Genomic DNA, 19,157 nt, shown 5'->3' on the forward strand with positions numbered 1-19,157 from the left:
TTATAAACTGGGATACATTCATAAGGACGCCAAAAGCATTATCATGAGCAGTAAATAGGAAAATAGAAGCAATCCATAAATGTACATGTTTAAAAGAATAAAAAAAAATAGTTGAAATAATAATGGCACAGCTTATTAAGCACAGATACTCTTAGTATTTTTGATATGTTCGTAGGAATATGAATTCAGCAAATTGCTATGTTGGCAAACAGATGATTTTAATTCAGTTTTAAGGTTATTCTATTTGTAACAAAAAGAGTGGAAGAATAGTTAAATTGCACTCAGCTCATGTTCCTACTATAAAGTTGTGGCCCTTTTGAAGCATTATTGAAATCTACAGGTCTGCATATAGGATGGAGGAGAAGTATATTAATTTGGCAAAAGGTGCTATTGGAAATATAATGGTCTTCTTAGTAAATGTGCACCCAGTGTAATCAATGGACCCTTTATAAATAGCCCCCCTAGTTGACTTCAAAAACACTACAAGAAGTCTTTGACACCCCAACCCATACCACTAGGTAACACAAATACATCTAGCACTCCTTATGGGCAGATCAGCATTAACTACAGTTGGACATTCTAACTTAATAATTCCTGGTGGTGCTGCAATTTAATAGTAAAAGAGAATAAATTATTAAGTTTAATAAAATTGTGTTCATTACGGAAATAAAAAATAATGTAAATTAGTAAAAAGATTTAAATTAGATTTGTTACTGTTCCTAATGATTGAGGCATAAAAAAGTATGGACATTCTTTTGTATGATCACTAACTGAACTCCTCTACCCTGGAAGCTCACACCCTGCTTGCTGGAAATGAAGAAATGCATTCACTGGATATTACAAACACACCTTACAGTCCAAAACTGTGGATTGACTATACTGAGGACATTTTTGCAGCAAATCCTACTAGCTTTTTATGCATTAACACAACAGTTGTAGGAACAACAACTCACAGCCCAGCCCTGGCTAATTCTTGGTTTATATTTTACAACTTCTTCTGTTCTAATATTTTACTGAAAACCTTCTTATTCCATGAATCCCTTTCTGATCCTTCGTAGGACAACATTTTGGAGTATGAAGAAGTATGCAGATATTAATCTTCTGCTGGTATTCAGAATGGGTGGAAACTGCATTCCAGAAGAGGGTGTCCTGCAGGTTACATTTCCCTAGTTTCCAAAGCAAGGGGAAATATCACCACAACAGGTGATCTCAATAATAAAAATTCCCTCACCTCCGAATTGTGTGAAAGCTCTAAAAGTTTCTAGTGAGGACATGGGAATCAGGTTTTTCCTTTTAGTGATTTATTTTATAGACTAAAAGGTCATTTTACCCCAAAAAGATTTATGAAGGGGTAAACAGACTGTTAGTAGAAATTTGGCATTCTTTATATTAAAAAAATATATCCATATTTCACTTTGCTTGTTTTATTGCAGTATCAATCAGGTGAAAAGATCACCACTTTCCAACCCAATCTCTAATTGTTAAAGTTATTGCAACTAAGCATCAACTTATTTTATTTTTGCATTGATTACCAGTTTGGCTTAGGAACAGTCTGGTGATCAAAACACAAATTGCCATCATATGATATCTGATTGCCCTTTGTGAATATTACGTACAGTTGGAAAATAGATCATAATTCAGATTATCAAAAAAGGTGGATGGTACATTGAATACTTGTAGTCGATAACAAGGACTGATTTAATGGTAATATTTATTTAAAATACCTTTTTATTGACTATTGAATCACCTATAAGTAGCATTTTTCTGTACTTTCTTGAGGGTACAAGAAGCCGGCCACAAGGTGGCAATGTGCACCCACCCACACTGGCACTGGTAAAGTAACATCACAGAAAAGCAGAAGAAGAATACATGTTAGCCATGTTACTGTAATATTTGTGTTTTATATTGCACCCTGATCACAGTGTTTATGTATACACACACTCAGTATTTATAGTTCTAAAACTTGAGGTTTTGTTGTTTATTTTGTATTCCAGAAATAAGTAAAACATTCTGGAAATACAGTTACTTCACATGGTGTTAATCAGACACAATTCTAATTGTAAACAAATAGAACTGTATGTGTTTGCTTCTGGTAACCCAGCTATAGTGTGAGACAACCTAATCTTCTACAGCAGCGATGGCCAACTTACTTTATATAGGGGATCTATAGTGTAGCCCCTGACCAAACCAGCACATAATATTCAGTGAATGTAATGCTACAAAATGCTGCCAGACCTCATGTGATGGTCACTTTCTACAGGCATGCAACAGAAAATGATCACAGACTGCAAACAGGCAATTGGAATTACTGGAATCACATTACATAGGACTGCTAGAGATCAGTGCTTACAGCCTCTTTCCAAATCAATTGCCTCACATTTGATCCCTAGAACCCACTTATTAGTGATCTGTGCCGCATTTGGTATTTCTTTTAATAAGACATAATATAAGAGATCAAAGTTAAAGCAGAATTAAAGTTCCACCAGGCACGGATTTATAGCAGAAAGGGACAGGTCATGTCTCTTCTGCAATAACCATTCTTACAGGACTGATCGCTCACTTAGTTGCTGAGCACATTTGTGTAGCATAATGTTGGTTGCGGGATATTCAACAGATATCCTCCCCTGCGGTTACCAGAGATATATCATCCCAACACGGCCAACCAGGATGGCTGGAGATGGGAACAAGAAAGTGAAGAGGAAAAAGATGAAGGCAACGGGAACACATGAGTGTTAAGAGGATTTAATTCTACTTAAAAACATAAAATAAGACTGCATAAAATGTTAAATAGAATAAAACAAATAAATCAAATCATAAGCCATAGGTCAGGGTTTACAGGGCCACTAGGGTTCTAGACCCACTTTTAAATGAAACCTGTCAAGATAGAAATACAAAAGCTGCATTAGCTAGTCACTAGAAAATGATTCCAGGAATTAGATCTTTCAGTCTTAAACATCTGTCTTTTTGTTAAACCTCTTTACAATCCCAGGGATTGGCTTAAATTTTAATATAAAAAAAAACTAGAAAAAATAACCATATACCCCTTTTCCACATCAAATATTTCAATCTTGTACCCCAACAGGCCTCAGGAAGAACATTAGTTTGGCTTGGTTGACCAATAGGGCTACCCAACATAAACTAGACCAACAGGAATATGATGGAAGGCGGAACAACTTTTAACACTGCCAGTAACTGATGGTATTTGTATAAAGAATATAAATCTCCCCCCACAGACTGCTAGAGGGACTTTCTATAGAATGGAAATGACAAAATGAACACCTGGAACGGGTTTTAATGAGCAATCGACTCTAATTCTTGCTACTACAAAAACTATATATATATATATATATACATACATACACACACACACATCAATATATACACATATACACACACATACACACATACACACACAAAGTAAACACACCACTGGTGCCCATACAAAGGTTTTCCTTTCTAAAATAAAATTACCCTTCTACCATTCTTCCTTGAAATTAAGAATGACCCATGAATTTATGGGTCAGACTGTGGGTGGGTGAAGCTGCTCATACAGCTGTATACTGTAAATACTAAAATACAAATGCAAACATTTTAAAAACCGTACAAACACACAGTGCTTTCCAAAGTTCAGTCTGTGTGCCCTGAACCCCAGCCACAGGTGTTCTAAGTAAGAGTCTTGCCAATGGCTATGCAAATGAATGTAACTGCAAAGGAGCAATATGCACCTAATTTGTAAAGAGATGAATGGTTCTCTTTATTATCTAATATTGTACAAAAGTAAATGTAATTCTTGGGCAAGAAGAGGAAGCAGCAAATTACAGCATACATGGTATAGTATACAAAGTTTAAAAAGGGTGACTAATTAAATCTATCCATCCAAATTATTAGCAGCACACTGCTGTAAGTCAGATAAATGGTTGACTTGCTTAATCATAATAAATCATTAGTATATTGTTGCTTTGTCCTTGTTATTAATTAGTAACTCTAGTTATGTGTAAAATTGTATAATTGCTGACTGCCGATCAAAGTCCCTCCATTAAATCTGCCTAAAGCTTTGTTGTTGTTGTTGTTGTGGATAGCGTGTGGAAGGATTAGCCTGTTAGGTTCATACTGTTTTCACAAATTGGGACTTCTTGTGGTCACAACTGTCCCTAACTTTAGAAAGCTTTCTCCCTCTTCTTGGAAGTAAAAGAAAATTTTCCCAATAGAATACACAACTATTACAGGGGGATTAACCCATTCTTACCTGCCTAGTCGGAGAAGATTTGAATGTACATGCAATTCATATTTCATCTGATATATGGTTACCATTTTAAAACATTAACCAATAGAGCAACAAAAACCATATTAACAAGTGATGTATATGTTATCATTAGCAAAGGGTAAAAAGCTTAAAGTTACAATGCATACTAATAGTTTTGCATATTCTGAACAAGCACTTCTAAACAAGCCCTCATTCACCTCTGCATCTACAAGCTTTGAAAAATTAGTGTTTATAGTTTACTGCCTTCTAATGTTAGCAACTAGGAAATATTTCTGTGCTGTTAGAAAATGTAATTTGCTAGGGTAAAAAAGGGGCGTATGGACAGACTGGTGTTGATCTGATCATATTCGCATCTCATTAGTAAAGTCTATCCATTGCTTTTAATATGCATGTCATTGGAAACTGCTTGTCATTGGTAATGTCTGCATGTAAAAAAATGTGCATATTATTGTGGATAACTTTGGCACACAATTATCACATGCAACCATGCCCACTTTTAATTACACCAACAGTTTCCTATATCCAGCAAGGGCCTGTTATTTTCTCCCAAGCCAGATTGGACCAATTTGTCCCCTTATGGTGCCTTTGGCTATAGGTAGCATATTTGGCACCTTCTATGCCTTTTATTACCTTTTTATAATAAAGAATTGTGCAAGTTGTCCCCCAGGATAACCACTAGGCCTCAGGATACAGCCCAGCTTGCCTTGTGGAGGATCCAGCTCTGGTTAGGAACTGATATGACTGGACCTTGACTTTACAATCTTTATTATGATCTTTGAGAGTGAAAAGTTTTACTAAAGGAAGCTGGAGGTGTGGAAATTGCTTCTTAATGCTGTTTTAGAATATAGAGTATATACCGTATTTTTCGGCGTATTAGACGCACTTTTTCTTCCCCAAAACTGGGGGGGAAAGTGGGTGTGTCTTATACGGCGAATACAGTTTTAAAAAATAATTAAAAGAACCGGTACTCACCCGATACCGCGATATGGCGCGCTTCTCCTCTTCTCCTCCTGGCTGCAGCGCGTGTCTCCTCCTTCCTTCAGAGCCTTGGCACATGAGTGATCAGAAGGGGAATAATCTTTCAGAATCTTTTTTTTCTAGATTTTCCTCCTTTAAAATTGGGTGCGTCTTATACGCCAAAAAATACGGTGCTGTTTAAAGTCCATGAGAACAGGCACAATATTATAAAAAAAATACAGTATAAAAATTTCTATATTACTTATGGAGACTATGGTCAAAAACCTTCAAACATTGCCCTTTCTGTAAGTCTACTGCAGCTTCACCCGTACACAGGTGTTCTATGTTGCAGAGAAGAGTGAAGAGGTCGCCGAATGGCTCAGATGCAATGTACATATCTTGAAGAACAGGCAATGAAATACATAAAATCAACAAGAAGACTGAACTGTGTTGACCACCTCTCAATTTATCATACCGGTAGTTGTATACGTTTTCCTTTATATTACTAGTAGTTCAGTCAATGACTTTACAAGTTGCATTTATTATTCATGTATCCTAAAGAGCCTAATATATTACACACAAGTATTTTTTGATGATAGGAGAAATAGATGGAGATATAGAAATATACAGAACACACACACTGGTTAGTATATAAAGATGAAACATGATTATGCATTTCTCAGGAAATATTATACTATAATATACTGAATAATAAACCTGTCTAGAGGAATAGTTACCTAATATGTTATATTGTATCAAACCTTACACATGTTAGCTGTGTATATTCCCAGGGTAAAAATAGGTTGCAAAATGGCACACAGATTGTGCAGTGAAGAAACAGCAGCAAATGAATGAGATACTCTTTCTAACAATTCTGCTCTGGCCTCTCCTGCAGGAAACCTGATTGGTTCTCAGTGCTGCTTTTTAGTGTCCATTACCAAATTCTAGAAGGAAACCTCTACAAGAGGTGCCAATAATCATACCAGAAAAACAGAATTGTATGAAAGTGTGCCTAAGTGGGAATGTTTGTTATATCATAATAAAAATAAAGACCGGGTTTAGGACAAAAAAAAATACATTTGCAGTATTACCCTACTCAGCAAAGCTTTAATGCACATTTTCTATCTAGGGTCACGTAAACAGTGTTTTTACTTATTTCTTATTTACGTTTTTACTTACCTTATTTCTTTGTTCCTTCACTTCTAGGTGACTGAAGCCTCATCCATAGGTTACTACATGCGGTGGTCACAGGCATGGGATATCATCTTTCCCAATTCAAGACCAATACCCTGGCATTAAAAGAGGGGAACAAAATTCCCCATTGCAGTCAGATTAAAAAAAGAATGTTGGGCCACTAAAGAAGTGAGGGGTGTATGTAGGAGAAGTCCTGCTGCAAGGGTATTTTCTTTTTATTTCCTTTCCATTTTTAAAAGTGGTGATCTAAAAAAAAAAACAGACCCCCCCCCAATCATCTCCATTCAAAAGTTTCCATGTTTGCTTATGAGAAGCAATCTATCTATAGGTGAAAAATCACTATTGGATTTCCATCTAAAGGTAACCTGTCCTTTGCATATGCAGGGGATCTTTATAAAGGCTGACAGGTTCACTTGAAGAAGGTAGATATTGACTTTTTTTAAGTCATAATGAGGAAAGGAAATGGACAAGCTCTACCCAGCTTGAAGATTGAGATGGGGCCAAAAAAACACTCTGAGATAATGTATTGGAATTGTAAGATATTGGCTGCTTAGCACAGTTGAAGTTGCATATATTTTTATGCCAAACCTGTGCACCTTAAATGTGTGTCTGGAAGTTCAGGAACTCAAGCTCAAGCATTGGAACCACTGGAAAGGGATTTTTAAAGAACTGTGAAAGCCACTTGGATTAGTATGGTGTCACTGTTGTCGTTGCACCATGCATTTGTTTATTCAGTGAGGAGTCTGTGCAGGATAGTATAAGGGTGATTTAGAAGCTAAAGTATACAGCTAGAAGCTGTGTTGTATCTCTGGCACCCGAAGACTTACATACTCCATGCATCCTCTACTTGTTTGTAATGCATGTGCATTTCTATGTACATGTTTGTAAGTCACATTAGAACAGCTTTCCTCAAAATTTGTTTTTTTAAATGTGCAAAGTCTGTGACCTGCACATTAATAGCAGCTGGAGGGTAACAAGTGTCACGGCATGCAGAGTTATGGCAGTTTTTAGGTACAGTCTGAAGAAATGCCATTCTACATGCTAAAAGTAATCTGAACACATTAAAATAGGGCTACGCCCTAAAAATGAATACTTGTAAACGGGAAGATTGTTTACTGCAAAAAGTACAAATAATGCATGTCTACAATGCCGATTCACACTTTTTTTGTATAATGTACACAATGAATTTCTCAGTATACAATCCCAATATACCCAGGATGCCAGGCTGCCAACTTATTACCAGGAAATCATTCCAGACTGGCCAATCCCAGAAGAAGACTAGATGAAGATGGCGCACAGGCAGGTCCTTCACCTGGTTCTCTTCCAGGTTGTAATCCTTGGCCATCTTGATTGGCCAGTTGCAACTTCCATGTATGTCCCAGGATTGTACATGGAGTTGCAAATGATACAGAGAAGACCCCAAAAAACAGGTAAATATGTTTTATTGTAGAAGGAACGTCTTTTCTGCAATAAACAAGCGTTTATTATAAATCTGGTTTAGAATAGTGTGCCAATCATTCTGCATATGACAAGGTTTCGTAAATTAAAAACCACGAGCCGAAACGATCAAAAGATTTAAATACAAAGACAACTGAAATGATCGAATTTTTCTTCAAAAGCCAAGTTTTTCCCCTCTCCTACCTCCTCAACCTGTCCTATTGGTCCCTTAATGTGATGAGTTCCCAGCAATATGGAGGCTCAGGAGATGGAGGGGCTAGGTGTGGAATAAGAAGGCATAGTCCGTATTTAAATGGAACTTTAGCTGCTGAACATGCAGTATAATCTCTGTTTATTTATTATTTCTATCATATTTTCAGGTTTGTGTTTACACATCTTCCTTCACATATTCCCACTGACAAATATTTTGTTCACACACCATACTGTATGCGTATTTGTTTGTCAATATTTATCCAGCACCCAGGTATTTTTACATATCTACTGAAAACATGAAAATCTCTACATTTCAGCATACAAATATTCATCCGCTGTGCAGATTATAAAACGCATTATTTTTTTGTCACCGTCCCTTCTATTAAATTGTCCGTGGGTTGTGTTTTTTTTTTTCTGTGGATTACTAAATGAAAAGATTACACATTTTCTGTACGTCTAGGGCGGCTGTCACTGTACGCATCCAAAGATAAAATCAGGATTCTATCCAAAAGAATGACCTCACTTTCTGTGCAGCCGGCCAGAATAAATTCATCTTAAAATGAGACGCTTCTGTAAAGTGGACCAAAAAAAAAAAAATAGTGGATTTCTATTTTTATTTCCGACTACACAGTAGGACAGCTGAATAACACTTTCCATAAGGAAAATACAGCTATGCTAATTCCAATTCATGCATGCGTTGTGCGTGGACATGAAATACAGTTTCCACTTGTGGTAATGAATCTTTCCAAACACTACAACTACTGGAATACCTGCTCTGAGCGCCAAGTGCCAGGATAAATATTACTTGGCTGGGAGATTCTGCAGAAAAACACTTTTTAAAGGATGTGTTTACAACTTATATAGTACTCCTCGCAGCATCATCTTGGTGTATGGTGTATAGGTTGGACTATAAATGAATCAAGAAATACCACTGAACCCGCAGAGTATAAAATACCATACCTCCCCTGAGAAAAGGAGACGCGAGTATTTGGGTGTTCCCATCACGTGCCCATTACGCTGCTCATGAAGAATTTCTATGCAAAACATGATTGGTGGTTTTGACTGAGATTTAATGGCATTGGGCCCGACTGGAGAAGGTAGACTATCATAGGAGAACATAGGTGATCCAGGAAACCTGCATGGGATTTCTTAAATATAATTTGCTATTGGTTGGCAAATATTTTCCATCTTGGACCACATCCATTCTAGCTACAAATGGCAGCTTCTTCTCACCTCGTCCCAGATAATGGGCTCATAATATGGGAAAAACATGAAAGTATAAGCATGGGTATATTGTCAGCCCTTAGGTTAGGGGTAATATGTTAGTTTGATAGTAAATGTTTTTTTGTAAGAGAGGTGTGTACATCAGCCCAAGGAAAGATGGTTCCACATGGGACTACATAAACACTATTCCCACCACACTGTTGTCTACTTCTTTCTCATTATCATCTTTCATATGCACACAAATATATCCAGTAGTGGACACAGAGAAAAGCAGGACCCTGTGCAAAACTGACCATTGCCCCTCCACCCCATCTTTATCTCTTCCTCCCTCTTCCTAACCATTCTGCTCTCCACCTCTCCTTTTTTTCTCTTTTCAGCCCCCAACAAACATCCCCCACCCCAATATCTATCTTTAATTCTGAGTTGTTCTCTTTTGTGACCATTCTTTTTGACCATTTTTTTCTCTTACTACTTTTCCTTGCTTCTTGCCTGAAGCCAATAGTGTGCAGGTCTGCATGTGTAGAGCCCCTGGGGCGTGCAGAGGCCCCTAAAGTGTCTGGCATGGTCCTGGCCTGCTATGCGTCACCTGAGCTTGCAGCTAAGGACTGTACCAGGCACTCCAAAGGTCCCAGGACTGTCCGGGGGGCCCTCATCCACCTGCACCCCAATCTCTCCGCCCCTGAATATATCCCATTCACTAAAAGCTGCATTCTGGCACAGCAATGACAACATGGCATGAGAAGATATGGGCACACACACAATGAAGTGTCAGCTCCTCTTCCTTTCTTTAAACCTTTTCAGCATTTTGTGCTCCCCAAATAAAGTTTTCAGCCTCCCATGTGTGTAAGATGAAGGCTTTGCATTGCCTTTGGCTGATCAGGATATGAGCACAGGCTGAAACTATGTCATCCCTCTGTCTGTGCCAATCTACAGCCCCCATCCTGAGGAGGAGGAAGAAGCTGCTGGTAATTAAACACATCCAGCCAGTTATTGCCCTGAGAGGGGAGCAGGAGGGTGGAAGGAGAAGAGTTGGCACTGACCCAGGATGAGCCGGGTGTGCTGTCCCCGGCTGCTGGGAGGGATTTTCTTCATTGCTTCGTGTTACGCATTCCCCGCCATTCACTAACCGCGTCTACGCCAGCGCGGCTGCGGCAAAGTACAACTGTGTGCGCAAAAGGCGTATCTCGGCCCCCGAAAAATAAGACCCCCCCTTTTGTCTCCAAGCCGGTCTCCAGGAACATCTTATAAACAACATGGCGGCGGGCAGGGTCCATGCCAGAGGGCGCTGAGACCGAATGGGGCGGCTGCTGTTCACCTGCTAAGCCCCGATGACTCTCCGAGCCCAGGACTGGTCAGCGGGGGCATCTGCAGGCTGCGAGCTCCGGGCCCCTCCCGGGAAGTGATCGGGAATATACCGACATGGAAGAGGAGCAACACCGAGACAAACTGCCCCCCATCCTGTGTGCAGCCAGCGCATCCTCCGGGGTAATTATCAGCCTGGGCACTGCCCATCATTACTGCCATCTCATGCAACATTTCCATGCTAAAGTATTTTATTATTTCAGCAAACTATACCCCTTCTACTGGTGGGCAGAATGCCAGATTTGATTGGCCAGGATTTACCCTTAGTGGTGGGCAGAGTGGTCCCCTTATAGAAGACTTTATAACATGGGGGAACCATTGAAATCATTTCTATATTTCCTATATCCACAGCTCATAAAACAGTGGGAAGAATGTCACCCAAAAACATCATCACTGACCTGAGGGGCACAAATTACTCAAGGAACCCCTAGAACCCCTGGAGGAACCTTGATTGGGAATCCCTTGTTAGGTGGTTAGTGCGCCCCCCATAGAGTGGTGGTCAGAAAGTTCCTCTTAGCCATACTAGAAAGTCATTGGTGTCACTGCTGGAACCATTGATGGACCATCGCAGCTCAATTAGCAACCTCCAGAGGAACCCAATGGTACCACAGACCCCTGGTTGACAATGTCTGGTGTATGGTTTCCCCAATGTTTGGGGATATCCATTCATAGGATATCCATCTTTTAGTCTGTACCCCTACCCATCTTCTCACCCTGATTCTCAGCATTTCCTTTCTGTCTATTAAATTCTATCCATCTCTTTCTACTAGAAAAACTTTCTGCACATAGCATTCCTCTCTACTTGGCATTGCTGTATATTGGAGATGTTATAATGCTGGCTGTATGTTATAGAAGTGTAACAATTCAGTGATTTCTTTTCTCTTTAGAGTTGTTGTTGATGTTTATGATTTTGTTTTTTTACATATAAACATATACTGGGTGAATCCTCTGGGTTGTGTCATTTTCAGTGTTATTGTGACTTGTTTCATTGGTGCACATCTCACTTTATATACGCAGCACCAATACACAAGTTTCTGTGCAGGCTGCACAGAAAAATAAAAGTAAAATAGAAATGTTTCAATTATCATGAATACTTTGAAATCCCAGATGTTACAGTGCTTGTATATGGTAGGTGGCATTGACGAAGCTGGGGTTTCACCATAAATCTAACAGTTGGGTTGTTTATTTAAATTATCTGTTACCTGTCGGGTTCATGTGCTTTTTTTTTTTAAAAGTAAAGCTATACTAAGAGTTGTGGTTGCAGATTTGATTGGCCACTTATACAGGACAAGCATGCTGCTAGTGAAGGAAAGTCTTATCCTTCAATATTAACTTTATTTTGAATAAAAAAGCTTTTGTATTTCTCATTATTTGTTATTATTTGCATTTTTTGAGTACAGGCATTCTTTAAGTGTCACATACTGAATTGATTTTGATTAATACTATAGAATATAAGTAAAAAATAATACGCTTTGTATAGTAAATTGCTATAATATTTAGATATGGTGTGAAATATACTAATATAATATATTATTCATAATAAGTGCATCATAGGTCTATTTTGTAATTATTGGCATTGCTTTTCAAGTCATTGCAAGGAGCAATAGAGAGATACAAACTGCAGAAACCAAAGTGCAATGAAATGTGATTGGTGGATTTCTGCACATCAGATAACTTTATTGCCATTTGCTTTATAATAATAAATACGCTTGTTTTTTGTGATTCAGTTATTAATTGTTTTTCCAAACCCCCTCAACCTGTGAGCAACATGGCGGCTGTACATTTACCATGGCATGATTGAATCACTTCTCCAGAAATGTTCCTGTATTTCCAGCCAGATAAGTCATTCTGTACTGACAAACCTTCATTAGATTTATCATTTTATTAGAGTTTTTTAAACACGGTATTATAAATCTACAGGAAGTACAACCTGGAATATAAATCCAGACTACCGAGCATAAAATCCATAACACCAGCAGACTGAGTGAATGTAATCTTTATAGCCGTTGTGTGCTATTTATAGGTCACCTATTGTGCGTCCATCCATTCTATCATTGCCATGAGCTGTAGATTAGATGTTCCCCCAGCATCAGTGGGCAGTGATATGGGATTTTGTAGTAACCAGATAAATAGGTTAATCAAGGACGTGTGCTAAAAATGTCTGGAGGATTAAAGACGCCTAAATCCCTTATACTTTTTGATAGTTGCCAAAGAACATCTTTTAAAGCTGAATGATAGTGGTACCCACCGAAAAGATTCTAGTAATAAAAAATGTCATGACAATAGACAAAGTATTATTCTAGAACAGTCAGCAAGCATTTTCTGTGATCTGCCAGGGTCTCTCTCATTGTACTTTTTTTGTACTCTCTCATTGTATGTTTTTCTGTATGTAGCTGCATCTTTGCACATGTTTCTCTGTACCCAATAAAAAAGAAAGCACTAAAAATGTAAAATGCATGCAAAGACATAATAAAATTTTACTTTAAACTGCATACTAAAACACAGTAAAATGGGCTGTGTAGAAAAAAAAAACCTGCTCATTTATCTAGGCCGTACAGGATATTTTTGCCCCTGGGGAAGGTTTTTAAGAGGCGCACGATATATAGGCTTAGAGGAGGGGCAGTGACCTCATAGAGGATTAATGGCAAGGAGTCTGAAAACTTTCTGATCTGGCAAAAATACACATACAGAGATCCTATAATCTTTCAGAATATACAGAACTTGCAGGGATAAAATACTGGAAGCATTTTTTAATTATTAACTGGATGACTTTATAAAGTGCCCCTACCCATACAGGGCAAAGTAATAGGGTCGGTATTTTTGTTTTTATGCATAGCATATTTTCTAACCTTCCACTTCTCAATTCTGTCCTGGACAAGAAGGACATACCCCTTGCCGGCCATAGCCTCCTGTGACATCCATATAACACCCCCCCAGAGCCCTCAGGTTAGATTGGTGTAGAAGTATCACAATAGGCTTGGCAATATCCTAATGTCTGCCACTTCCAGGTACGGGTAAGCATGTAACCTATCCCCACAACCTTAATGTGGCAGTGCTATGACAAGGGATGGGAAAGGAATCCATAGCCCATTGATCTACATCCATAATGTGTGCAATAGCAAGTCAACTTAAAACCTTTATAGGGCTTCCTTTCCCAGTCCTGCAGGCTGAACAGAGAGACAAGGGAACAAGGGAAGAGAAGTATGTTCTGCTGTAAAGTGGGGATTTGAATGAATCTCCGACATTGGAACACAGCCCTAAAGGAAAAGTCAGCGTTTATCAGCAACACCTGTGTTCCAGAGCTCATATGGCCTGGATGAGAAAAGCTTGTCTGACGTTTTAACAATACTTCAGGTTTGAAAGTATGTGCCAATGAATGACATATATATATATATATATATATATATACAGGCTTTTTTTATGTAGGCCTGTCATGTGTAGTAGGAAAGTTACAACACGTTGCTATAGGGAGCAGTGATGGAATGTTGCAGCAGTCACAGCTTGATTAATGGTCTTAGCTCATCACACGAGCATGAAATGTACAACTGTAAGGATGGAAAAACAAACTATTCAATGTAGAAGTTATTCGCTAGCATACATATAAAAATTGTTACCAACTTCTCTCATTTCTCTAACAACATATCTGGATAAGTACAGGATATTTATAGCTTTTAACTTACATATGGTTTCTTTAATTTGTACTGAAAGGGCATTAAACGAAAGAATGTTGTTAAACTGCACACTATATAGCCCCTATAAACGGAATAATTTGCTTTTTTATAGGACTAATTATTAGTTTTGAAATAAAATCTAGCACTTTAGTTTATGTTAGGTTTTTATTTGGCTGATGTGCACTTTCATGAGTCTCTCTATACATCTTGCTGCAAATATAATATACGTATATCAATAAATTCATTTCACAAAACAATTTGAGGGATCATGTAAAAAGAAAAGCTATGAATTGTAGACTGGGCCCTACATTTTAGTGCTACATAATGTACAAAATTCATGCAATTTGCTGGTTCAAGATACATTTTAGGAAGCATAAAGAAAAATGTTAAAGGCTTTGTGTCTTCTTCTTTGCGTCTGCAAAATGCTCTAAAGAACTAGTACCCGTCATTAGGATGCAGAGCCGTTGTAAGGAATGGAGGTTTGATATACAACAGTATAGAAAAACAGTGTTTCAGTTTTGTGATTTTTTGCTGAAGAAACCATAAGAAGCACAACTATAAAACTTAGACCATAACTATCAGCTTGGAAGGTTACAGCCAGCAGGGAATGAAGTTGTGCAATACATCATGAGTAAAATAAGCCAGGAAATTGAAGGTTACTACACAGGTACACGGAATTACATAATTGTGTCATTTCTAGACCAACATCCTAGTCCTAGATGTACATTCGGGATGCCAGGTTGAACAAACGTGCAAAGCCTTTTGGGAAGGATGATAAAGATAGGTAACACATACATAGAAGCGTTAAATAACTTTTTAAATTGCATGCACCTAACATTAAAATGTATCTTTAAAATTAGATGTTACCTTTCCTCACTTTGGACTAGTCACAACAATAAAACATTACTGTGATTGCTCCCATTAGCTGGGCATAACATCTGTGTTTTTTATATACAAGGTTTATGTAGTCATTTGTGGGGTGTGGTTGTAAGAAACAAAGTAAACACTGCTGTGCTTCCTACAAAATTTTGTATGGGTGGGACTATACTTTAAGATCATCCGTTTAGTCCCTAAAAAATAATGAAAAAATAAAAAGACACAATTAAAGAAATTTTTTCTGGCGATACTTACTGGAGTCTCGTAAATCTTTATCTTTTTTAGAGGTTTGGCGTTTCTTCTCATGAACTTGCTTGTAGCTTGTGTGGACTTCATTCCTCGAGTTATATACTCGTCGAGAAATATCATAAGATATTCAAGCAAATATAGCTTTCTCTATGAATACAGTCATAGTATAAGTCAAAGAATAAGCATAATCACCCAGGGACAGGATAACTAGGTCAAAAAAAGGGGGGTGGGGGGGAGAAAAACCCTATGCAGCCACCACATATATGGACTGGTTATTTACAACATAATACATTGTTGTGTTTGGGTTTAGATACACAAAACCCTAAAATTTACAGTTTAACACAGAACACTTGCTCAGAGATTCATGGCCCATTTGCACATTGCATTGCTTTAATGCACAATAAAATTAGTGATGTGTGTTAGTGGACAGGATAGTTATAATTGGGCGCTCAATTCTTCATGTAGTTGAGTGTACCAGTTCCACCAGCATTTTTCTTCTGGTTATCTAGGAATCATGTATTTTAATGCATAGGAGGTATCCCCAAACACACCCACTATAGGGTCTATGCGGTTTCTTATGGTGTTAGGGTTCTTACACCTGATTGATACCTTTTTTCAGGGTTTAAATCAGATTAGCAATTGTCATATAGCACACAGAAAGATAGGAAAAGCTCCATAGCTCAGGATCCAGGTAACACCCACCACAGCATATGTTCTGCTACATTCTGCTGCAGTGAATTATATAGAACACAGAAAGTTTGTTCAGTTCTTCTAATATACATTTAGTACAGCTGATTTGTTTGCTGAATTGCATTAAAAGTTTTACTTGTTGCTTTCACTTGTCTGTGGACCTTTACTTATCCTAAATTTCATAAATCAGCCCCACGGATGCAGTAGTTTATAAGGGAAATAATTATTTATATGTAAACTGCCAGCAGACATCAGTTTATCTATTATTTTGAACTTATGATAAAGCCAGTGTTATGCTGTTTCTGCTATTACATGCTCTTGTCTTCTAGTTTGTTCATCCTTTTTGTTACTCTCAGTGAGCTTGATCACCCTGCAGGCAGTTCAACAAGCAATAAGTGTTTCAAGAATAAATAGCAAGATAAAAAAAGATAAAAAAAACTAGCATAACATTCGTGCTTGGTGATTGTGAAGTTAGGACGTGTAGAAAGCAGCCATCTTGACAAAAAATTGATTTCACCCAATAGGTATCAGAGCCTAATGAGACTTGCGCTTTTTTTCTGCCTCTTGTTGAATAGCAGCGGCTTTCAGCAATCTGTTCATATTTCTAAAAAAAGGGTCAGTGTAAGCATGTACCAGAGTATTTTTGGTCTTACTGTTTTCTAGAAGGGATAATGGTCTACCCCACGGCATTACATACTCAAGAAAAATGTCAATTTTCCCAAAAAAATAGTGCTGATGCCTGGCATTTGTGATCTTTTTAGGACCTTGCTTATGAAAGCAGATAACCTTCTGCCCCATTCATTGAATTGATGGCTATTTTGCTCAACTGACTCATGAACTGTACTTTAATTCACCTAGGATTTATTGATAGGAGGTGATCAGACCTGGGTTTTAGGGGAGCATGCCCCTAAGGCTGATACCCTTCCTTTCCTTTTACTATTTTGCATGTCAGTGAACTCAAACAAATATGAGCATGTGAGGTGACCCAGCATTTCACTGGTTGCATGCTTGTTGCAGGTGATAAAACACCATGATGTATTAACTGAAAAATAGGAATGACAGTTCTGGAGTTGGGGTCTTAAAATTAAACAGCAATAGCAGTTCCCATTTGTTCCTGAAAAGTATCTTTTACAGTGCAAAACTATAAGGCTATTACCTAACAACCAAAAATAAGAAAGAGACTTTATAGTCTAAATTAACTGAAATAAAGTCACAAAAACAAAAGATAGAGTTCAGGACTTTTCAGGCAGGTATAATTAATTACAATCCTTATTAAAACCAAAAACATTACAAAGTTTAAAATCGATAAAAACAGAAAAATTGTTTTAATTCGACATGTTTCACAGATGGTATTTGCTTCCTCAGGAACTTCAATTGAGACTTTATATCAAACAGACATCCAACTATATGCAGGCAGCTTCCTCTAGAAATTTATGGGATTGGTAACAAATATAGAAGAGTAGTAGAAGTAAACACACATAGCACTCCACAGCCTCAAAAAGCATCTTTAGACCAATTCACACAGTTACCAAATTGTATCCAAGGTTAATCTCCTCCAAGATTTATACATGATATACAGTTTCCAAAAATGCCTCTTTATCGCTTATTATCAGGATGTATCTAGCATATGGGTCCTTTCCTGCTACCCCTTGTATCTTCCAGCCATAAGGCAAAATGTGTCAGAGATAGAGACAACATTCTCCTTACTGATTTTGTCTACTATTATGCTTGATACTTTTGTATTGATTTCTCACTTGTTTTTCGTCACTTATTACTGCTTGAGTTGAGTCACGTAAATACGGTACAACCGCGTTGTACTAATGTGGTCTTTATACTGTAAATATAGGTAATCTATGCCTAAAAGCCTCTTTTCTCATCATTTCACTGTTTAATTACATAAGGCTTGGCAACATATATTAAACAGGAGAGTTTTTGGTGCTCTATTATTATTATGCTTCTAAAATTTAGTTTTCATAGGCAGTCTGGTGGCTGCCACTACAATTCTTGCTCAAGCTAAACAAGTACTGGTGTGATTTGGGTGGACATTTGTAAACCACGCCATGTTTATTTGCCATGACCAGCAGTAGGTGATGCACTGGTTGCAGTGCCCACTGTTACCTCTGGGTGGGAGGGGGTAATCACACCAATCTTGACTGTATGCCAAACGGATGATTACTGTATTATAATGTACCTGTTCAAAGGCATTTTGTACACTCGTTTAAGAGATCAAGTAGTCATGAATAACTAAAAGCGAATGTGCAGTCAGTGCTAACCAAGCAGTAATCTATTATGAAATACAGTTCCAGCTATATATTTTTTATTGTTTGGTATAGAGCTGGGAAGGATTAAATCCCTAGTGTGTCCATATTTGTCAGGACCCAAGAGTTTCTTCAACCTTGGCACAAACCTTGACATAAACACCTATTTTCAGTAGCATAAGGAAAGTTTATAATTTTCTAAAACTTTAGTTCCATTGACAATTGCTCCCCATCTTTGTGTCATTTTGTCATCTTCTTACCACCCAATATTGTCTGCTGTAAAATGTAAAACGCTGCCTCTTTAAGAAACAGTAACGCAAGAGACTGAGCCACATGGAACTGCCTGGTCCTGCCCCAGGTCTGAAAACAGCCCTTGCATACACAATTGATTTTACTATTGGCAACCACAACAACCCTTTAGCCTGGTTGATTACAGAAATGTAAAGCTTTACTCATGGGGATCTTGGCTAAAAAAAAAAAAAAAGATTTGGGGTGCATTGAAAAATGATAATTGTGTCTGAGCAGTACACTGAAAAATTTACCTGTCTGGCATGCAAGTGTGCCTAGGCATTCCTGTACCTCCAACCTCATAGCTGCATGTATGTGTGAGATCTAAGGCACTGCTGTCCCAGTATATCACAATATCACATATAAACATTAAACTGTGCCGACATTTTAAATTTTCAGATGCTTTTTTAGAGTGGAAATAAAAATGAATTTTATTTGAGACTTTACACACACAAAAAAAACACACTAAGATAC

General features: G+C 37.8%; 1 protein-coding gene and 1 long non-coding RNA gene across 2 annotated transcripts in view; one reads left to right on the top strand and one right to left on the bottom strand.

Moving 5' to 3' along the window:
* Positions 1-19,157, bottom strand: part of LOC140340159 (uncharacterized) — an 82,933-nt gene that overhangs the window by 12,718 nt on the left and 51,058 nt on the right. The gene's annotated exons all lie outside the window — the stretch shown is intronic.
* Positions 10,284-19,157, top strand: part of HECTD2 (HECT domain E3 ubiquitin protein ligase 2) — a 46,091-nt gene continuing 37,217 nt past the window's right edge. The window contains exon 1 of the mRNA XM_072423893.1: positions 10,284-10,774. Coding sequence (XP_072279994.1) covers positions 10,709-10,774 — 66 coding nt within the window. The 5' untranslated portion in view covers positions 10,284-10,708. The remainder of the gene's footprint in view (positions 10,775-19,157) is intronic.

The sequence above is a fragment of the Pyxicephalus adspersus genome, chromosome 10, assembly GCF_032062135.1.
Source record: "Pyxicephalus adspersus chromosome 10, UCB_Pads_2.0, whole genome shotgun sequence".
Classification (NCBI taxonomy): Eukaryota; Metazoa; Chordata; class Amphibia; order Anura; family Pyxicephalidae; genus Pyxicephalus; species Pyxicephalus adspersus.